Genomic DNA, 23,459 nt, shown 5'->3' on the forward strand with positions numbered 1-23,459 from the left:
AGATACCAAGATTTTTACAATGCAAAAGTTTGTAAGCTCAAGGGTGGTATCTGTTTGAGGTAGACAGAGTTGACCAGTGAAACAAAATGGAGATCCAAGAACATATCCACGCATGTGTGGAAACCTGATATATGATACATGTGTGCTTTTAGATCACCGGGAAAAGGATATTCTATCTAAGAAAAGGTGCTGGGCCATTTGGTTATCCATAAAGAAAAAAAATTGGATGCCTACTTCACAAAACACAAAAGTCAACTTCAGATGATTGAAGACTTAATTGTCAAAGGCACACCTACAAAATATTAAGGAAACTGAACTTGGAGTAGGAAGGGATTTTAAAATGTTCAAAAAAATGCTAACACATTAAAATAAGAACATATATTTATGAGAAGACATCATAAACAGGGTGAGGACAAACTGGGAGAAGCTATTTGCACACAATAAACAGCCAAAGGGTTAATGTAAATTTTTACAAAGAATTCCTGCAAGTCAATAAAAAGACAATCCAGTAGAAAACTTGACTTCGTATTTGAACAGGCACTTCACAGAAAAGAACAAAGGAAACAGGCTCAATCTTATTAGTAATCCGAGAAATGGGAATCGAAGTCATAGTGCCCTCTGGATTGGTGAAAATTAAAAATCTCAAAACCTGGGGCATGTGGGTGGTTCAGTCAATTAAGCATCGGACTTGATTTTGGCTCAAGTCATGAGCTCACAATTCATTGAGCTTGGGCTCTGTGCTGACAGTGCAAAGCCTGCTTGGGATTCTCTCTCTCCTTCTCTCTCTGTCCCTCCCCTGCTCATGCTCTCTCTCTGTCTCTCAAAATAAGTAAATAAACTTAAAAACAAAGTCTGAAAACCCTATGTAAGGTTGTAGAGCAATGAAATGACATTAATGGCTGCTGTGGAAAGCAATGGCATTACCTGGTAGAGTAGAAGCTGTACATACTTTTGAACTAAATATACCCATTAGGTACATATCCTAAGAAATATTTGTACAAAGTGTACAAGAAGACATGGACAAGAGGGATTATAGCAGCATTGTTGGTACAAAAGGAACTAGAAATGATGCAAATGTCTATTAGCAATAGACTGGATGAATAAATGGTAGTATATTCATATCAGAGCAGACTACACAGCAGAGAAAATGAGATGTAGCTACCCACATTGGCACTGATAAATCATAGAAACATAATGTTTGGTGAAAAAAGTTTCAGAATAATTCATAAGGCACGATTCCATTGATATAAAGCCTCCAAACATTCAGAAGTAAACAATATATTGTTTAAAGATTCCAATGTGATAAACTGAAGAAAAAGCAAGGGGATGACAAACAGAACATTCAGGATGGTGGTTATCTCTGGGTAGGGAGGAGGGTGCTATTAGGGAAGCATCCACAAGGGCTTCAAAAATTCTGATTGCTTTATTTTTTAACCTTAATGAAGGGTGCTCAGATGCTTATTATATCATCATCTTTTGTGTGTTAACATGATGAATATTCCTTTATATCAGTTCACTATTTAATAAAAACAACCCAAAGAATATTTGATAAAAGCTTGGCTGTACTGTCCTTAGCCGATAACCTCTCTTTCCTTTAAATTCTGAATTAGTTATTGTTGATGCTGTTTTATTCTGCTGCCTGCAATTTTGGGATTAAACTAAGCTCACCTAACCAAGAAGTTTGTTCAGAGATGAAAAAGTTTTCCTTCATAGTGCTGGTGCGTGGAATGGGGGATAAGGATAGAAACCAGTATTTTGCATAGAGCAGATGATCAGAACAAGGACTGGCTTTGATTTAAACAGATGGGAAAAAAATGCAAAATTGACTTTAACTTCCCTTGAGCCATAAGACATTTGGTTTCAGGATTTGGGGTGGACTTTTCCTTCTCTTTGGTTGCTCTGCCTGTCTGTAAGCTATTTCCTGATGTTCCACCTCTTGAGGAATCCCAGGGAAGCCAGTGTCCTAACAAGTTTGGCTGTGGTCTCTCGAAGAGGGCGCACGGAGTGGAGCTGAGGAGTTTTGGCTGCCTGGCCCCTGGGATCGCTGCAGGAGCCTGGCGCACAAAGGCCAGCTTTGCAGAATAAGAAAGTGGAGGTGGAACCATTGCCAGCAGGTCTGGGCAGTGCTGCCAGACAACCTACTTCATTTATTTCCAAGTAATTAACTTGAGGACCTTAATGATCTAGATTCATTATCAGCCATCATCACCTTCATTACCACCATGATTACTGCCACTAAGAGCATCTTAAGCAGCACAATAGACGCTGTTCCAAATCAGTTTTAAAATCGGAGTCTTGTCCTGCAGGAGTCTGTGAATTAGGCAGTGAAGAGGAAGGTGTGGTCAAGGCAGAGGTACAGACAAATGAACCAACATCAAACTAAGGATACTGGCTTAGTGGCAGATTCCGTTGCTGGGTTCGTTGGCTGTTTTTCCATTTGTCTTTGACTTTCAAGGCTAAAACCGTGCAGATTGATTTCATAGGCCTTGGCATTCCTATCCCATAAATAAAGCTTGCTGAAAATTATTTCTTATAGTCAATAGTTTAATTATTTTAAATCTTATAGTTATTGAAATCATAACTTGAAAATAAAAAAAAATGAAAGTAGTAATTTAAGAGTTTCATATAATTTTAATGGTGTAGAATATGAAGCTAATTATTGGCTCCCTTTAACTGCACAAACATTGCCAACATATCATATCCACATGTTTACTGTCTCCTTTGATATGCGATTTTCAGCTGTGTTTTAATACAGTCTTCCCCGCTGCGGGCTTGGCTGTTCATTGCTGTTCCAAATGTCTCATGTTTGAAAGAGCCGATGGAAGCTCTGGGTGCAGGGGAGAGAATATGACCTTGAGTTCAAATTCTGATGCCATCACTGGCCAGTCGTTGGACCCTTGGAAGTTATTTAAAAATCTCTGAGCCTCAGCTTCCTCATCTGTAAAATGGGCGCAATCATCTCTATCTTATAAATTAAGAGGGCAGTTTATATAAAACATATAGTGCATAGTAATTTCTTCTCTGGTGTTAAACTTTTTGTAAAAATGTTTTATATATATATATATATATATATATATATATATATATACACACACACACACACACACTTAATTAAATTATTCGATGAGAATAAATAGGAGGTGAAATAAGTCACGCTTCACCTTCTCTGGTGAAGCCTTCAACATCTCAGTCAGGCTGGCCATTGAAAGTCACAATATTGCTCTAGAGCAGCACAATCTCTGCCATTTCTCACTATCACTGTCAGGGAATTTTTTTTTTTTTTAAGGAAACGAGATTATATGCAAAATATGCAATTTTCAAATGACACACTGAGTTTTAGTCTTACAGTAAAGATCTTGCTGGAAAATGATTCACTTACTTGGATTGAAAGCAAATGAAAAATAACTTGATTAAGCCCTGAGAAAAAGCACGTGGAAACCTACAGATGAACAAACATAGCGAATTTTCAGTCCATCTTCTTGTGCTGTGTTGAGCACTAGGACTTTGTTCAAACACTAGTTGCCTCTGGGCTGTAATTTTACCTAAACATCATATCATTATTTTCCCCATAATTAAGATAGTATAACATATTACAAAGCATTTAGAAAATGGAGAAGTAAAAAACATGTTTTTCCTTCCAGGCTTTTTCCTGTGTGTGTGTGTGTGTGTGTGTGTGTGTGTGTGTAGATACACACACACATAAGGTGGCTGCAATCATAGATTGTATGCAATTTTTCAACTTGATTTTTCAGTTAATATGATGTCAAAGTATTTTTAAGTGCTAAGTGATATATTGCATTTCATGATTTATTTAACAGGTTTTCTGTTGTGAATACTAATGTCGCTTCCAAGTTTTTCGCCGTAATATATAGTTACTGCGAAGAACAATTTTGCTTTTGGAATTTTTCAAAGGATTTCCTCTGTAGGGTAATACAGACTTTAAAAGGAAAAATGAAAGTACCAGCTCTCAAAACTGCATTCAAGCCAACCTCCTTCAGGTCCTTCCTGTGTCCAGCACCATTTATCAGGTCTGGTTTCTGTCAGCTTCTGCAGGCAGATGAGCCTTGCTTAAGTTGCAATATGCTGGTGTAGGTAGTTGTGTTTCCAACTCCACCAAACCCAAGTAATAGTATAAGGTCAACGAGGAAAAGAGAGAAGCGGCAGAAAATAAACGGAGAGAAAGCAAATATTTAAAAATGGCCAGAGAATTTTATGAATGGATGTGCTCCCTAAACACAAGTGGGAGAGCTAGACTGAGATGTGTAATTGTCGTTTTGTCTTTTATTAACATTGCCTCTGCCTTTCAATCTTTCTTCTCATTCCTCCACTCCTCCCCTACCCCATGCTACTTCTTCTTCTAAGGACTTTGAGGGCTGCATGGGCTTGTCCATCCTCTTTTCACCCTCTCATAGTTTCTGCTTTCCTTCCTTGCCATATGTCTTTGAAAGGCAATTTTTATCACTTTGGTTCAGTATTTATTGAGAATTTACTGTGTGCCAGGAACAGTGGTAGGTGCTGGGGATTCACTGTGAACTACAAAGTCTGTGCTGGTCAAGAGGATCGTGGGAGGCTCTGATTGAATGGATATTCTGAAAGCAGAGCTAGAGCTAGCTAAGTGATGAATAGGTATGTGTGTTCATGGATGAAGGGCATCTATGACAGGGAATAGCCTTTGCAAAGCCATGCAGTGGGAGGGAGCACCGAGAGTGCAAGGCGGTGGGCCAGAGTGTCAGAAACCCTACTCCCTCAATGTAGTGCCCGTTCCTCATTAACACTTGCCAAACATGAGGCTCAGTTGCCTCTTGCTTTCCTACTGGCGCTCTGTCTGGGTAGTTGGGTTAAATGATTCTGAAAAGCCCCCGGGAGTCCCCAGTAATTTACCTTTTCTCATCGTGTCTGTAAGATGAAGAGGTCCGGCCACTGGTCCATATAAACATCTTAGAGGATGTTGGTCCAGGGGCTGTTTTCCTTACAGTGGAAGTCCTGGAGGAATGGTGAAAAGACCTAGAAGGGGAACACACTGAAGTTAAATCCATTGCCTTGAGTGTGGGGAACTCTGTATCAGTAGCAACCAATAGCTTCGGTGGATCGACTCTCTTAAATAAGGCCAGGTTTCTGTTGCTATAGGGCAGTGGTTCTCAACCTTGGCTGCATATGAAAATTAATTGGGAATCTTTTAAAAACCAGATCCCTTCCTCAGAAATATGCATTCAATTTTTAAAAAGTTTCCTTGTTTCTAATGCACTGCTAGGGTGGAGAGCCACAGCTGAGCCACTGCCGTAGGGAAACCCGGTTAATTGATGTTAGCATCATATTCCTTCTCCACAAATCTAATTTTGGTATGGTTTCACACTCTTTGGTACACTCTATTTTGGTTCAGATTTGGATACTAAAATTCTATTTCTCCTTTCCTATTTAAACTCTTTTCCTTGATGTTGACAGATGTGCATATTGGATGACAAAACATCATCTTTTATTTTTATTTTTTATTTAAAAAAATTTTTAGTGTTTATTTTTGAGAGACAGAGAGAGAGAGACAGACAAAACACAAGTGGGGGAGGAGCAGAGAGAGAGGGAGACACAGAATCCGAAGCAGGCTCCAGGCTCTGAGCTGACAGCACAGAGCCCCACGTAGGGCTCGAACTCACGGACAGTGAGATCATGACCTGAGCTGAAGTTGGAGGCTCAACTGACTGAGTCACAAGGGGCCCCAAAACATCATCTTTTAAATATGCTCTGCTGTTGCCAAAGCTGTGGATGCATTCTGTGGTGTTTGAGTCTCTGAGAAAATCACAGCAGCAGGAGCAGAAGCAGATACTCTCTGGTTCCTAGAGGCTAGGTTTATAGGATCAAGAGTCAGGATGTTAGACGAATGTTGTGTTCTCTTGGTTAGGATTTGGCTTAGGGGTAAGTTTTTTCATCTCTAAGCATAGCACTGAAAGCAGTTAGCTATTATTATTTGTTTTCTGCATAATAGTCACTTTCTAGGGATTTAGAAATATGAAATATAGAAATCTTAATCACATATAAAAGTTAAAATAATATTGAGCAAATAGAACAAAGGAAGGAAGGAAAGTGATTCCTTCATGACGTACAATCACTTATGACTTCATTTTTTTGGTTGAATACTATTTTAATGGGAGGCATGAGACTGGAAATACTAGCTATTATATGATATATTAGCTACTACATGCCAGGCACTTTGCATATATTATTTATTCATATATCTTGAGATGTATATTCATATATCCACCTTGTGCTTATATAATGAAAACTGCAAGGTGGATGGTGCTATTATTTCCAGATTACAAATGATACTTCCAGGAGATTGAAATATTTGCTCAGATTTAGAAAAAGTGAAGCCATGCTTCAAAACCAATGTCTGCTTGCCTCAAATTCTCATGTTCTCTGTAGAAAGACATATTATGATCTCAGCCCAGTGAATCTCAAACTGTAATGTGCTTGTGAATTACCTGGGGGTTTTACAACAATGTGGATTCTGATTTGGTGGGGTCTGGGGTAGGGCCTGAGTTTTTACATTAATAACACAGTCTCAGGTGATGCTGTTGTTGAATGTCTTCAGAAAATACTGAGCAGCAAGGGCTCAGAGCATGTACTTAGAGTCAGTGGTTGGTTAGAGGCCCAATTTTGTCACTATATAACTGTGTGGCCTTAGGAAAGTCACTTAATTTTGCTAGGGCTTGGTTGTTTCTTGTTTTTTTTTTTTTTAATTTTCCCAATGTTTATTTATTTTTGAGAGACAGAGAGAGACAGAGCTTGAGTAGGGAGGGGGCAGAGAGAGAGGGAGACACAGAATCCAAAGCAGGCTCCAGACTCCAAGCCACCAGCACAGAGCCTGATGCAGGGCTCAAACCCATGAACCGTGAGATCATGACATGAGCTGAAGTTGGATGCTTAACACACTGAGCCACCCAAGTGTCCCAGGGCTTGATTGTTTTTAATCTGTAACATAGAAAGTTTGAAATAGAGAACCTTTATGATTGCTCTCAGGTCCAACATTTTGTGATTCAGTAAATGGTAGAAGGAATCCAAGCATATTCAATTCATTGTGTACTGCCTTTCTGGGTCTAGGTCTGGGAATAGATTTCCTTCTGCAACTCTGGGGCCAGCATTCAAGAAGGAACAGGGACCATGGAGATAGCAGGGGTTTGGTAACCAGTATAGATGAAGAAAGGATACACCTGAATGGAAGCCCTTAACAATTTTAGAAAGGCTTAGAAGTTGAATCTGATAGCTATTTTTAAAAAAATGTTTATTTATTTATAAAGTTTTTCTAAATGTTTATTTATTGTTGAGACAGAGTGAGACAGAATGTGAGCAGGAGAGGGGCAGACACAGAATCCGAAGCAGGCTCCAGACTCTGAGCTATCAGCACAGAGCCCCTCATAGCTCAAACCCATGAAGTGTGAGATCATGACCTGAGTTGAAGTCAGACACTTAACTGACTGAGCCACCTAGTTGCCCCTATTTATTTTTGAGAGAGAGAGAGAGAGAGAGAGAGAGAGAGAACGCATGTGGGGGTGAGGAGAGGCAGAGAGAGAGGGAGACAGAGGATCCAATGTAGGCTTTGCGCTGTGAGCAGAGAGCCCTATGCAGGCTCTTGAACTCAAGAACCATGAGATCATGACCTGAGCTAAAGTCGGAAGCTTACCTGACTGAGCCACCCAGGTGCCCCCAAATCTGCTAGGTCTTTAAATGACTTGGATCTGAGATACTGAAAGTTAGTTATGTTCCTTTTTGAAGATCTGTAAAACACATCAAATAGCATGGAGATTAAATCCATTACCAAAGCCAGTCAGCCTTCAGGAGATAAGAATGATTTGAATCTAAGTTGAATGAAATACTCCATAAGAATGTGGACTGGCTTAAACTTCCAGGAAGTTACTTCAGCACTGACTCTAGTGGAATCTTCTGCTCAGCTCAGTCACTCTGGAAGGACTAGGGACGTGGAGTAGACAGAAAACTGGCACACTTTGAGTTAAGGTAAAGCAATAAATTAGTGAGTTCCTGCCCTGTTACTGGTTATTAACCAGCATTTAATAGACACACCATACACATTATGGATGCTTTGAAATCATTCTAAGTGCAAAGAGCTGCAGTGATTTTAATATGCTTAGGATACTTTCAGACTGTGTGTCATTATTCTAGCATGTACCTGGCTCTGTCGTTTTAAGATATGGAAAGTGGGAGACGAAAGATATATTCATTCTAATTAACCATGTAAAGCTTGTTAGAAGGGACTCAGTGACTCCTCAGGTTAGGTCACTGAGTGGAATTGGGGTTTCTCCAGCCCAATGTCCTTTCATAAAGACAAACTGTTATTTAAAGCCTGTTAGGTTTGCTGTTAATTAAACTGAAAAGGAGTAGCTGCTTTCAGGACAACAGTATAAAGGTTCTGTGGAAGTTGAAAAAATTTCCAGGCTTCAAAGAAACTCCCAGGATATGTTAATGGAAGTTAATTTGGAGGCTCTCTGAGCTCAAAGGCAGTCCTCCTGAACTCTTAAATAATTACCTCAACTTCACTCACATTCTAAGACAAGGAACATCTCATTTGAATTGTGATAAGAACAGTGATACAGAGACAGAAAAAAACACTTTATACAATTTTGCGATTTGGAATCCTAGCATGAGCAGAGACCTGTGTTAGTGGTGGCACGGGCTGTGGGCAGGGGGCGGAAGCCTGGATCCAGTTCCATCACAAAGTGACCTAGGACTTGCAGTGAGCCTGGCAGGGCCATGACTCGTGTGACTCCAGATGAATGTGGTCGAAAACCCAGCAACCTAAAAGACCCAATCTCAGCCTTGAATGAAAACAGGGTGTCTGTGAGAATGTGACAATTTCTTTGTCTCAGGAACTTACAAAGGGCCTCTTTCATTGCTCAAGCACACCTTGACTCTGGTTTCTACCTCCTTGACTCTGTTCAAGCTTTCTCTCTGCCTCACTTCCCAGCCTGGTGAAGGAGTTTCTTTGTCTCCAGGGCTGTCTCAGATGTCACCTCTTCTGGGAAGCCTTTCTCTGACCCACGGTAGCAGCTCCCTCAGCTCTGCTCCCAATCCTTGGTACTCCACTTCTGTTAGAGCAAGGCATGGTCTCTCCTGCTTGTATGCAAATCTGCCACCCCTGCTAGGCCACAGGCCCTTCCAGGGCAGGGCTGCATCTTACATACGTTTATGGCACAATGTAGTTCACACAATGACACGCTGCTTATGTTTGCCGCCTGACTGTCCAAGTAGCCATTTGAAAGCATAATTGTTGGTATGACTCTGGCCTCCCGTGTTGTGGCTCAGTGCTGCTGGGTGCAGCTGCAGCTCCTTCCTGACCAACCCTGAGCTCAGCACAGGTTGTCATTCCTTCCCCCACTCACACCTCCTCCTGCTCCTTCTCCTGATTCTCCTATTCCCTCTGTCTCTTTCACTGACTTGGCCAAAAGTTTCTGTTGCTTGCTGAATTGTCATCCAATAAGGTTTTCTTTAGAAAGGCAGCATGGTCCAAGGAGAGCCAGATGGGGCCTATTTGTCTGTTTGCCTCCTGGCATCACCAGCTACCAACCGTGTGACCTTGGACAAGTCAGTTTAACACCTCGGCGTCTAAATTTCCTCAACTGGAAAAATGGGAGTGGTGACATTTGTTTTTCTGGGTTGCTTGGAAGATTAGTGGAGTGACAGATGCCTAAGGACCTAAAGTGAGATCGAGGCACATACTAAACATCAGTTTCTTTCTTTTTCCCCTTGTTATTAATTTTTATAGCAAATGAATGGGATTTTATCTTTTTGTAAAAAAAAATCCAATTAAGTTGCTTGGTACTTGCACATTTAGACTATTGATTTTTTTTTTTTTTTTTTCTGATGGGTCAGTGGCACTCAATAGAGGAAAAACAGTTTTCTGAGATACTGAGATCATGAAATCTGAAGTACTTCCTCATTCCCGTTAATTTCTGGTACGTATCCTAAGCCGGGAGAGCAAAAGACAGTGTCCCTGAACCCTGGCCACACACTACAACCACCTGAGGAAATGTCTAACAAACACTGGGTCTCCAGCCTGACCGGTGAGGATCGTTGGGGTGGGGACCTTGCACTGGAATGTTGTATAAAAGCTGCTTCAGGTGATTCTGATGTGCAGCCCAGGTGAGAAACACGGCTGCAAACTCTCAGGTTCTGATTTCATTTAAGTTGAATCCTTTATGGAGACTCGCCCTGTCTCTAGAAGCTTCAGCGGGAGAGTAACATTTCTGAGTACTGTTCTGGGCAGTGGCTTCTCCACTGGAACCAGTGCCGAGGCCTTGGGGTGACAGCTGCAAGGACGAGTAGCATATGAGGCAGGGGAAGAACAAGCGGACGGATGCCGTTTTCTGGTGTCGGTGGCCTTGAGCTACGCATATGGGATACTCTTAACGCACTCTGCTTTATTAAACAGCAAGCAGGAGCCAGCAGAACTATTTAACACATAATTACATGCCTAATCTTGTGTAAAATTGTAACACTAATGACATCACAGCAGCAACTTGAAAGGTCACTCTAAGCACAGAAATTTAGGAATGCTTCTAATCTGAGAGACACTATCTTTGCAGACGGCAAATTATATGTTCTCCATAGGAACCGAGTTGTTTTGGCTTCAGGGCCTTTGGAGGGAGAAGCCAAATGTATGGTGATAATTTTAGACCTAGTGATTTAATGTAGAAAACACTGGTACATCTTAAGAGCCGCTTTAAATGTCTTTGGGATGTTTCTTTCTAAAATAAACTATGACGTCTTGTTTTAATGAGTTCATTTGGGCGTCCATTTGACGACATTTGTGAAGTGCCTATACGTGCCAGGCACCGTACTGGGTGCTGTGGGTGACAGGCCATCATATTTGCTCCTAAGGAGAGTGTACAGTCTATGGAGGAGTGGAATAACAAATCGACATTTGCACTCTACCAGAACTGCTCTTTCTAAGGGTGCTGTGACTTCCCAGTGGGCATATCTGATAGTTTCTTGTCTCTTCACATCTTATTTAACTTGCTCAGCTTACGGAATTTGACATTAATATCGTTGGTCGTTTCCTACTTCTAAGATGCTTTACAACCTTGACTTATAGGACAAGGCTCTCTTGTTTTTCTTTCTCGCTCTCTAGCTGTTCCTTCCGTTTCTTTGTTGGGTGCCTGATCCTCTCTCTGCCCCCTAAATGTTAGTATCATCTGGGGGACTAGTCAGTACCATTGAAAAGCCTTGTGACCATACCTCCTAACAGGGATGTGAAAGACCTTTCTTCCCCAGTTTGATGCCTGAAAGATGGAGTGAATGGCTCTGTTTGCTGCTCAGTTGTAGAGGTAAAGAAGGGTATCACTGAACACTAATGGCCTCTTTGAGAGGAATCAAGAGAAAATGGGTTCTGTGAATTTTTTTTTGCAGACTGCTTTTCAGCAGCCGGGTTGACAATGTTCGGACTCCTGTGGCTGGAGATGGGTGCAGGAGTCACTTGTGACCTGTCACATATGCTGACTGGACTGCTGCTCATGTAATCAGGATGTGTTTGACTTCTGCTTCAGGAGGACACAGCCCGACTTAAATAATGTACCTGTCCGTTAGCCTGCTGGTGACTTGGCTCACTGAGCATAGCATTTCTGAGGCTCTGGGCTTCTAATCTTCACTCTGTGGCCGAAAAGTTGTATGAATGAAGGCAAAACACTCCTTTTATCCTCAATGTTGCCATCTGTGAAAGGATGTGGAACTCAACGCTATTCTTTTAGTGAATTCAGTTCTTAACAAATACTGAAGACGTAGCATGTGACAGGCACTGAGCTGGGTGTTGGGGATATATTGCTGAACACAAAATGCATGGCCCCCCTTTTATGGACCTTACAGTCTAGAGGAGGGGCCAGTTCGGCCACACAGGGGTGCATGGGGGCATGGGGGTCTTTAAGGTAAGATTGTTATGCATGTGCATATAATGAAGCAAGTTGTACATGACATCTACAGTCACAACAGCTATCAGAAATAATTGTCTCCAGGCTTAGTTGAAAAAGCCTTGAAATTAGTTGCAGGTTGAAATCCCAGCTCTACAACACAGTAATTATATAACCTAAATACATTGTTAAACTTCTCTGAGCCTCATTTTCCTCATCAAGAAAATCGGAGTAATAACAGATATCATAAAGATTCACCATGCAGATAATTTGAAATAATGTATGACATTGAGTAGGCACTCAGTAAATGTTAGTGTTTTTCATTTGGAGGAAATAGAATCTTTTTTTCCAAATTGCCATACGAATATATCAAGTCCTTCTGTTTGCATCATTTAAAAAAAAAGAGTCTTATGCAGAAATGGAACACATATTTCTACATGGGCTTAATTAGTCCACTATTCCATAATTCATTTCTTAATGAGCTTTTCAAGCAGATAATCACAACTGATGTTCAGTTTGATTCCTTCCATGCTACATATTTAAAACTAGTTTAATTGTTAAACATTCACTCTATTGGGCATCACACATACACAGCTGGTGTGAGAAAACCTGCTCATAACTCACGTGTGCCTCAGATTGGTACAAATGACAGATTTATGCTGAAACCATCCATCTCTTCTTGGTGAATATGGTTTAATTCTTCTATTTCAGTTGAAAATCAAGGATGCTAAACTATAATAAGAGTTTTTTTTTAATAGAGAAGAGCTAGAAATGCCAATAATAAACATAAAGGTATGAGGTTCTTCTCCAGACCTATACAAATAATGTATGTATATGCATTGTTTCATGAAATACAGCAATCTGTTTGGGAGCTCTCGCTGCTTACCAGAAGAGGAAGCCGATATTCAGAAAAGTAAGTAAATTGTCTCAAGTCACAGCTATTGACTATTGATCTATAAAGTGATGATTCAGAATTTCGGACCAACCCTGTCCAACTCCAAAACCCATGCTCTCTCAACCTCTTTTGAGGTTTTGAGACTGCTTTTGCCTCCTGGCCTCCTGTTCCTCATATATAACATGAGAGAAATGAAGGAGATGAGTCTAAGTTTCCTTTCATCTGAAAAATGTTATTTCGTTCTGCTTTGGAAAATTGCAGTCAAGGTCTATTCCTACAACCTGGCTTTATAATTTCACTTTGGTTAGATATAACTTCTTTCTATATTACATTCTGTTAATTTTTAAAATGAAGTCTTCAGTAATGCTCATGGTAAATCTAGTAAAGTAGAGGGAGGAGAAATTAAGCACCAAATAAGGAGGCAGAATGAAATCCCCCCCATGACTCTTGAAAAGGATTTCAGTGGACCTAGGCATTTCTGTAGAGCGGGACATCTTGGGTACAAACCCTGTCTTGATGTCAGGATTCCAACAGACTCTTCTATCTAATTTCTCCCACTCCCTACGCTGCCTCACCACACAGCTCATTTATAACTCAATTGTTAAATCACCACTCTATCCCAAGGAGGGAGCTGTGATCGTCAATGCTTTAGATGCTGTAGCATATTGGTGAGAGAGACATTTTGGGGGCAAGAGAATATAGTTCATAGGTCCAACTGTGGTCATCACTGAATGGACTTTATTTAGTCCATGGTCTCTCCTAGTAGGTGCTCTGAACGGACTACTGATAATATGTGTAAAATTCTACTCCTGGAGGAAACTAGCATTCTGAACTTGCTGTTCTCAGCCTCAAATTGAGTGCCCTATCTCTTTCTTTTTGCCAACAGGATTATTCCTTTGATTTATCCTTGTCTTTAATTGCTAAATGGAATAGTGGTAAGAAACCATGAGCTCTGAAAGCAGAGTAAACTTGAGTTCATGTCCCATTTCTGCCCTTTTGCTATCAATATTACATTGGATACAAGTTAATTAACTTCTCCGAGTCTCAGTTTCCTTATCTGTGAAGTGGGAATATGATGTAATCTTCAAAATTTTTTTGTGAGGATTAATTACAACAATGAACCTGACATTATTGGCAGCTACTTATTTATATGTAGCTATTTATTTATGTGTATATAAATAAATGTTTATCTGTATATACTAATATACCTAATATGCCAAATTAATACCATTATTCTGATAAAGGGATTTGAGACAGAATTCTAAGAAATCATTGAATACTAGCTAGAAGAGATACCAGAAATATTCTAGGACATATGCCAATAATTAGTCCTGGAGATTTTAGGTTTTCTTAGATAAGCTGTTTAAGGCTTCAGGTAAAAGGCAAATGGGTCTAATTATAAAAGTAGTTTTTCATGATGCAAAGTCACTAAGTTGGCAAAGGAAAATATTTTTTAAGTTCTAAATCCTACTTTGATTTGGTGGAAGGAACTGTACTTAAAGATACAAGAAAAAAAAAAAAAAAAAAGAACCAGCAGCAGAAATAGTGATTCCTTTTTGAAGGCCACAAGTTGAAGAAAAACCCATTCAAACTGCTTGGATTTTGTGGTGAAATACTCTTGACAATATATGTTAGCTATATAGTTCCTTTTAAAATGTATGTTTTTATTATTGTCTAAAAAAGGCCTGATGTGATAATTCAATTGCTAAGGATAATTATAACATAAATAATATAATTACCTTGGAATAGGTTGCTTAAATATCTTGCATCTCCTGCATTTTGTAGCATATATGATTTTGGCTTCCACATTAAGAACTAAGAAGCCAGGAGACTAAGAGAAACCACCGAAGATGAGCGAGTGTCAGAAATTGGAATCCTACACATCTACCCCTAAATAACCACCCAAATTGGAAAGAAGCAGCATGGAGGCAGATAGGGTCACTTTTACCGCTCACTTTCATTTCTTCCTTGCTCTGTGATATGGGGTGAGTTAATTAACCTCTCTGAATCTCAATTTTGTTACCTGTAAAAATGAGGGGGCCTGTAATATCTACCTCCAACAATTGTTTTGGTATTAAGTGAGAAGACATGTTAAGTGCCTGGAGTATGATAGGTACTAATCAATGTAAATCTCTCTCTGAAAGGAACTGATTTCATTACCTTGTCCAACATCTGTTATCAAGACCCAGAAAAACTGCCTCTTTTCAAGCAGGGAAAAACAGCCAGTGTATATGGTTGGTGTCTCGAAAAAACAGACATCAAGCCATTAAGAAGCATTTATTGGGGCACCTGGGTGGCTCAGTCGGTTGAGCGTCCAGCTTCGGCTTAGGTCATGATCTCACAGCTCATGAGTTTGAGCCCCGCATTGGGCTCTGTGCCGACAGCTCGGAGCCTGGAGCCTGCTTCAGATTTTGTGTCTCCGTCTCTCTCTGATCCTCCCCTGCTTATGCTCTGTTCTCAATCTCGCCCTCAAAAATAAATAAACATTAAAAAAATTTAAAAAAGCATATATTAAAAGTTGCTTCATATTAGAAGATGTTAAACATATAGGGATAAACGAAAGAAGTGATTTCCCTGTCCCTCACACCTCAGCCACTCAGTCTCCAAATTCTTGTATATAATTTCTTACTATCTCTAGAGGACCACTATTCAATGAAAGTATAATATGAACCATATAGGTAATTTTAAGTTTTCTAATAGTCACAATAAAAAAATAAAAAGAAAGAGTAGAGATTAATTATAAGAATATATTTTATTTAACCTAATATACTCCAAATTTTATCAACATGTAATAAAATAAAAATTATTAATAGAATAATTTATGCTTTGTTTTAAAAAAGAAAATGAAGGCTTTAAGATTGAGTGCCTGTTTTATACTTGTAACACAAAGCAATGCAGGCTAACCATATCTGAAGTGCTCAGTAGGCACATGTGGACAGTGGCTAGTGTTTTGGACTATTTTCGAATCTACCCTCTGTCACTACATCAATTTTTGTGACAAAAATAAAACACAAAAAATAATCGTCATTTTCATTTATTGACTACTTGCCATGTCATGAGTCTGGTATTTTATATGCATCACATTGACAACTACCCTATTTTATGGATGATGAAGCTGAGGCTTACAGGGATTAAATAATTTGCCCAAGGTCATACAACTTTTTAAATGACAGATCTGGCATTCAAATCCAGGTCAGTCTGATTCCACTGTCTATCACACTGTCTGTCTGGTTTCCTCGAATAGCTAACTGGTTACCTGTCTTACAGCAGGACATTTTGATGTGGTTATGTCACAATAGCCACTTCAAATGTAGTGCCATTATTTTATCATTATCACCTAGTAACTTTTGTCACAGACATTCTTGACCTTCAGCAGTCTTTGAGCCTGAACCTATTCATGAGGACCAGCCAGACCCTCATTTCATTCTCAAGTCACTTAGAGGTATAGGGTTGGGGTGAGATGCAGGGATATAATAGGAGTTCAGAGTGGGTCAAGATTGCTGGTGAAAATGCCAGCATTGTTTCTAAAAGGGATGAAGTTTCCTTAGCCGAAGCCAGATCTAGGGCAGGAGCTATACAAGAGGAATCATACCAGGTAGCAAGACATCTATCAAAGACTATCGGGATCATTTGAAAAGGATTTAGGGGCTGACTTGAAAGTGCAGAGATAGAACAATCTGACTATTAATCAGAATAACAACTAAAATGAATGGAAATATAACAAATATGTTTAATTTGTGATTTCACAGTATTATTTTAAAAAGGCAACTGGTTACCATTAGAAGATGCTAGGAAACAAACTTATTACGTTGAAAATTGGTGAGTATAGGGAAAGAATCACTCATCCTACGTTTCCAATATTAACAAAAGCACTGGGAAACCAAATAGCTAAAGTAAAGTTTGTCTTTATAGAAATATTTCACCTAATTAAGGAAGATTGAACTATCATCATTTTTCAGCTCTTAAGAAGCTAAAGTTCTTAGGCTTTGATCATCAATGACTGTTATCATCAAAAAAGAGTATCAGTTATGAATTAGTCTTGTGAAAAACAAAAACAAAAATAACCAAACTTGAATCTTATCAATTCTCTGGAGCCAACAAACAATTTATAGAAAACAAAGGGGACAGAAGAACATGTTATAAAATATAGTGGGGACGCAATCAATGAAATTGAGACTTTGAGAACAGATACCCTGGAGTGTTTAATAAATAATTGCTAAGATAAAATAGAGAAGGGGCCTGTAGATTAAATGAGACTTAAAAATATATTTACCCATTGCAACATTTGAATTTTATTCAGATTCTGATTTACAGACTATGAAAGGAAAAAGTCATGTTCTCTTCTGTTTTTAATCTTTATTGCAGTCCATTTCCACTAGAATTATTTTTTCTAAAGCATACTTTTAGTAAGGTTATGTCCTTACTAACATGTTAACTAACATGTTAACTAAGGTTAACATCCATCAATGGCTTTCCATTATCTGTAGGTAAACCCAAGAAATATTTCACAGGCTCTAAATACTCTAAGGAGGGTGATATAAACATGAACTTTAGGGAAGGCTTCCTAGATGAAGGGGAAGTTGATAGGCAAAGAAGAGGAAGAATATTAGACAGACATTCTGGGAAGGGCAATCGAATATGTTCTCTGATGTGAGCATAGTATGTAGGGATTGGGTGGGAGGTTGGAACTTCATGAAGTGGAGGGTCTGTGTTGTGTAGCTAGAGTGTGAAGAGCTGTGAAAACCAGGTCTCAGAGGAGTTGATACTTGGTGCAGTGGGATACATCATTGCACTTTTCCTTTTGCTCCTTAAATATCATTATAAGATGAAGCTCTTCTTTTTGTAAATTTTTTTAAGTTTATTTATTTTGAGAGAGAGAGAACATGAGGAGGGGAGGGGTAGAGAGAGAGGGAGAGAGAGAATCCCAAGCAGGATCCAGGCCATCAGCACAGAGCCTGATGTGCGGTTTGAACCCATGAACTGTGGTATCATGACCTGAGGTGAAATCAAGAGCCAGATGTTTAACTGACTGAGCCACTCAGGCGCCCCAAGATGAAGCTCTTCTTTAAAGCAGTGATTCTTAATTTTTTCCCCTTCATGACACACATTCTCATGCAGTCTACTCCATGGGCATTACCAATTTCTGAAGGTCAGGCTGCAGCATAGTCTCCCAGTTATGCACCAGCTTTAATGTGGTGGCCTTCATAACCGATCACAGTACAGTGTGTCTCGTTACCCCAGTGGAAAACCCCTCTTGTGCTGATGGTGGTAAGGTAGAGCCCAGCAACCTGTTGGCAGGAGTTTGGGTCAAGAGTGCTAGGGCTACAATGAGGAATATTCTAATTGGCTAGTCCAGAGCCAGCAGACAAATGCAGGTCCAAGACTGAAGGACAAATACAAATGTCAAGAATTATATTCAGATTCAAAGACTGGCTTTAGTGTGTTTCCAAGAGGGAAAGGTATTCAGGATCATGGAGAATGACACAGTGGCTTCTGATCCTCTCAAGATCTGAGACAAGTTTGGCTCTATGATGCAGGGAGCGAGCCTGGAACAAGTGAGGAGAGGGTCCTGACATAAGTGAGGCAGGCTTGGAGGCAAGTGCTTTCCATCTTTATTGGCATGTGACTCTCTCCTTTCCCCCTTATTGACTATGTGGCTATCAGTTGGCAATTAAGCATACCTTAGCTTGTTTCCTGATTTTTAAAAATAGACTTATTATTGGCACATGGAAGGAACTCCACCAGGTAGCTCTTTTAAATGGATTTATCTCAAAGCTTCAATTATGTCAAGGTCAAAAGATGACCCATTTCTTTTTTTCTGAGCATTCTCACCTTATATAAACTGATGCCTAAAACCAAAATAAAGCTCTTCTCAAACTCATGTTTGCCATATTGCTTTCAAAACATGTCAGTGAATGAAAATAAACACTGCAAACAAATTGTAGAGGAAAAAGACAGTCATTGTTTCTTTCAAGGAACAGAATTCTGTAAGAAACAAAAAGAAATGCAGCTGCAGTAGCCAAGGATAGCTGCCACTTGAGGACATTTGGCTAGACTTGTCCCTCATGAATTGTGGGACCAGGAAGATTGCTTCAGATGCTGTGGTGTATTACAGATCTAGAGTTTACACAGCACAGGGACAGCAGGTTTATTGAGGGAAACTAGATGACAAACCAACCTAAGCTGGTGTTAGTGACATAAATATTTATGCGATATGGAATTCACCAAAAATATTCAATTACTATAAACACCTATTTACTGCTTAGTGATATGTTAAGCCCTTTGTCATCTGAGACTCGTAAGATCCTTAGAGGTCATTCTTTTCCCTTGTATCTGATGCTTCAATTCTTTGGAATGTTCTAAAGAAGGAGTTATTTGGCTATTGATTAAAAAACGCTACTGGTGAGGAATCTACTTTCCCTGGAGACAACCTCCCCCCATTGTTGGACAGTTCTATTTGTTGGAAAATGTTTCTATAATTTGAGCTGTAATCTGCCTTCCTAGAGTACCATATTGCTCCTGGTTCTGTGTCTGGATTGCTTTCCAGCTGTTTCAGTCAGCTGTAATATTCTGTCAATACTTCTTCACTATAAACTGAACATTATCTAACTGTTTATCACATTACATGATCTCAATTTCTTTTCTTATTTCCCGCCTTAGGCCATACTCCATTGGGTAATGCCTTTCCCAAAGTATCATGGGCAGAACAATACTAAAATTTATTATTTAATAGTGCTATATTTAAAAAATTAATTTAGTTGCCACAGAACCTTTATAAGATAGGTATTCTTATTATTCCTATCTTACTGATGAGGAAACAGAAGCAGAGAGACTTTAAATAGCCTGCCAAAAGTCACGGAGCTGATAAGGAGAGGACCAAGAAAATGAACCCTGGCTGCCTACACTCAAAATCTATACTCTTAAACACTGTACAATTGTATTTTTCTGAATATATTACTTCTAGTATCATTTGATTAGGCTGAGAATGGCAAAACTATTACCTCCTTCTGTGTATGTATCCTGAGGTCACATTAACACTTTTGGCCATTATGACTGACTGATACAGACAGGGAATTAAATCAAGAGTCAGATCCTGAAATTCCACATCTGTCTTGCAGAGGCCATGCAGAAGTCCTTATCTGGAAGATGATGGAGTCCTATTTTGCATTTAATATGATGAATCATAGTGTTCATTTTTTATTTTGATATCCATCACACATTTTTGAGCATGGGGGCAAGCCACATGATCCTATTTACATATTGGAAACACTACTCTGAAGCTAGAATCGAGGATGAATTGGAGCGGGATGAAATGATAAGCAGGGAATTACATGATGATGAGGGCAATAATCCAAGCAAGACCCAAAAGGAAGTGGAGATGGTAAAGAACAAAGAGACCCAGGCAGTGTTTGGAAGGTGTGAGGTCGGAACTCAGTGACTGATTGGATTCAAGGGGGAAAAGGTGATGGGAGGAAGATTTAAGAAGGATTTTCAGGTTTCCCTTGAGGACTGTGTGGATGGTGGCATCATTTACCACAGTGGGGAATATAGTAAAGGGAGGGGTGCTCTGGGGCAGGGGCAGGGGGGATGGAGTTTGGGGGAGGGCAGGGATGGTCAGGAAGGATAAAGGAAATGTCAAGTGAAACACCCAGTAAAGGGCTGCAGGCGGTGGATGTGTGTAGAAACTCGGAAGGTCCAGCCGTGTACGACGTGCTGAAGTTTGGCTTTTGTTCTTGTTCTTGGGAGCCCCAGAGGATAAAGTCCCTGCGCTGCCCTTGATGTCTTCCTGTGTCAAAACTCAAGCAAAATGCTTCTGATTTTCTTTATTGCCTTGTCAGTTGTAAATGAATTTACATTTACATAAGGAATAATGTTTGACAAGAACCATGTTCATCACTTCAAGATGGTCCCCAAATACTTGAACAAGGTGACTGTTTGGTATAAGTGGTATGTTTGAGGATAGTAAGTGATTATCTCTCAAGAAAACGAATTCCTATTTGTAAGAATCTGATATTTTTGTGTAAAAACACAGGAAGTTTACATCCCAGTAAAATAAGAGTTAAGAGTCTGTTTTGTCTAGAATACAAATGTTAGGTCATTTTTCCTTAGTTTCCTCTCTTAAAAAAGTATTCTCCTTGTTTTTATCTTTTAAACAATTTCTGTGAGTTTCTCATTCATTGATGCATTCAATTTATCCAATATTTGTTAGAAACGTACTAGATCAGGTCGCATACTGCATGTGAAGGATTAATTCCTTTTATTTGGCCATTATCAGAAATATGGGAATTCTTAAAAGAAATCAAACACTTAACGCACAATAGTGAACGTGGTGACTTGGCAACAAATATTGATTGGTGAACTGCTGGCCATTTTTAATAGCCTACTTATTCTTGTGGGAATCGAGTATGAATTCTTGCTCCAGAAAGTCAAAGATGAAACAGTATGTGTCTCTGAACTTTGATGCATTTCTGGAGTCCGGCTGCAAATATTACAGAATATTCAGAAAGCAGTTCTGTCCCTGCATTTGTATGAGGATGATTCTGGGAGGCCTATTAGCCTCTGTAAGTTGAAATCTTTTGCTATCTTACAGAGGAGTTTTCTATTTAAAATTAAGGTCAAAGAGACAAGGAAAATACTAAGGTGTTAGATAGAAGGAACACACATTTGACCTTCAAAACTGCCCTAGGTATGACATCTAAACTGTTGGGATCATTTTGAGCTATTGTCCCTACTGTCTGCTCTTCTTGGATATATTTTCAATAGGGAAGAGAAAGATGGCAAAGTTGTTCTAAGTTGGAATGGACAAAAGGAAGTTCTTGTACTTCTAGAAGTAGTTCTTGGCAAGCCTATTACATGTGTCTCCTTTCCAGTCCAGAACTGGGTCTTCTCAGTGTGTGCTTTCCTCAGTGTCTGTGGCACAGGTCTGGCCTCATGTACGCCTACCTCTCCTGGTATATAAATGAGAGCAGAGGACCCACTGAACCCCAGGTGTTCTCTTGCTCAACCCCATCGGATCTAATGCATTCTTCAAGACTGTGAGTAGGAAACAGGGCCCTTGGTTATTGTAATGGACTGAATGTTTGTAATTCCTAACCCCCAAGACGATGATATTAGGAGGTGGGGCCTTTGAGAGATGATTAGTTCACAGGGTGGAGGCTTCGTGAATGGGATCACTGCCCATATAAAAGAGACCCCAGGGAGCTTCCTCGACCTTCTGCCATGTGAGAACACAGTGAAAAGATTGCCCATTTGTGAATAAGGAAGTGAATCTTCAGCAGACATTGAACCTGCTGGCACCTTGATCTTGGACTTCCCAGGCTCCAGAACTGTGAGAAATAAATTTCTGTTGTTTATAAGCCACCCAGTCTGTGGTATTCTGTTATAGCTAGCAGATTGCTCGGTGGAAGACAGACATAGTAAGTACTCTGTAGGTCTCTTTCTTATCTTACTCATCTTTATTTCTTTTGCTCTGTATCTTTCCAACATCCAGCCTGAAGAAAGGAGTAGCCCTGAGGGCTAGGATTGTAGCTGAAGCAGAAAACCCTGTCCTAAAAAAACCCCCTAAGTTAATGTGTTTGAATAGGGGCATACTGAATATTTGCTCTGTGGCAGAAATGAAAAATGTAATGGCTTTCTGACTGTAAATGAGAACTGGCAAATGGGGAACCCCTTACTTCATGCAGGTCAGCAATCATTTCAGTAATGGAAGATGAGGTACCATAAACTTTCAGGAGACTGTGCCTGCTAAATTTCTAGAGTCCCAAAGGGGACATTGTTTTTTGAGTATTTAAAAACATTTTCTTAAAATTTATTTACTAATTTTGAAAGAGACAGAGACAGCACAAGGGGGGGAGGGGAAGGGAGGAGGAGGAGGAGGAGAGAGGATCCCATGCAGGCTCCATGCTACCAGCACAGAGCTGGGCACAGGGCTTGAACCCACAAAACCGTGAGATCATGACCTGAGAAGAAACTGAGTTGGATATTTAACTGACTGAGCCACCCAGGCGCCCACCCCCCACAAAGGGGGACATTGATCTGGAGTATGGGTTAATGAGGAGAGTGAGGAGGAAGGGGCAATGAACATGCATATGTGGTCTTTTCTTAGATGAGGGCATTCTCACTACAGTCCAGTAAAATCATGTTATTTTTTCTTAAGTTTATTTATTTTGAGGGAGAGAGAACACACGCTTGCAAGCAGCAGAGGGTCAGACAGAGGGAGAGAGAGAGAGAATCCTAGCAGGCTTTGCTCTGCCAGCACAGAGCCCCATGCAGGGCTCGAACTCACAAACTGTGAGATCATGACCTGAGCCAAAATGAAAAGCCATATGCTTAACCAACTGAGCCACCCAGGTACCCCTGTAAAGATCACGTTCTGAGTGTAAGAGTGTCCTGTTTTGTTAAAAAGACATGTGTCTGAACAAAGGGGTAAAGCCTATTTGATTATTCTGGACTCAGATTAAAAAAGGGGAATGAGCTGGCCTGAGATTATTAAGCACATACTGCTATCAAGAAATAATCACCATGCAAATATATAAAGGTTATATTGATTAGTAAGAAAGCAGTAAAAGAGGAGTAACTTGCCAGAGAATAATGAATAGGAAATAAAATGTGTTTAGCAAGTGTTAAGACTGGATATCAGGAATCTCTCTGCCTTGAGC

The 23,459-nt window shown here is 39.9% G+C and overlaps 1 protein-coding gene across 2 annotated transcripts in view; it reads right to left on the reverse strand.

Moving 5' to 3' along the window:
• Positions 1-23,459, reverse strand: part of KCNMB2 (potassium calcium-activated channel subfamily M regulatory beta subunit 2) — a 244,499-nt gene that overhangs the window by 33,434 nt on the left and 187,606 nt on the right. For both annotated transcript variants that reach the window (XM_060639254.3, XM_060639252.3), the window contains exon 2: positions 4,882-5,004. In XM_060639254.3, coding sequence (XP_060495237.1) covers positions 4,882-4,937 — 56 coding nt within the window. In that variant the 5' untranslated portion in view covers positions 4,938-5,004. The remainder of the gene's footprint in view (positions 1-4,881; positions 5,005-23,459) is intronic.

This window comes from Panthera onca, chromosome C2 (assembly GCF_046562875.1).
Source record: "Panthera onca isolate mPanOnc1 chromosome C2, mPanOnc1 haplotype 2, whole genome shotgun sequence".
Lineage (NCBI taxonomy): Eukaryota > Metazoa > Chordata > Mammalia > Carnivora > Felidae > Panthera > Panthera onca.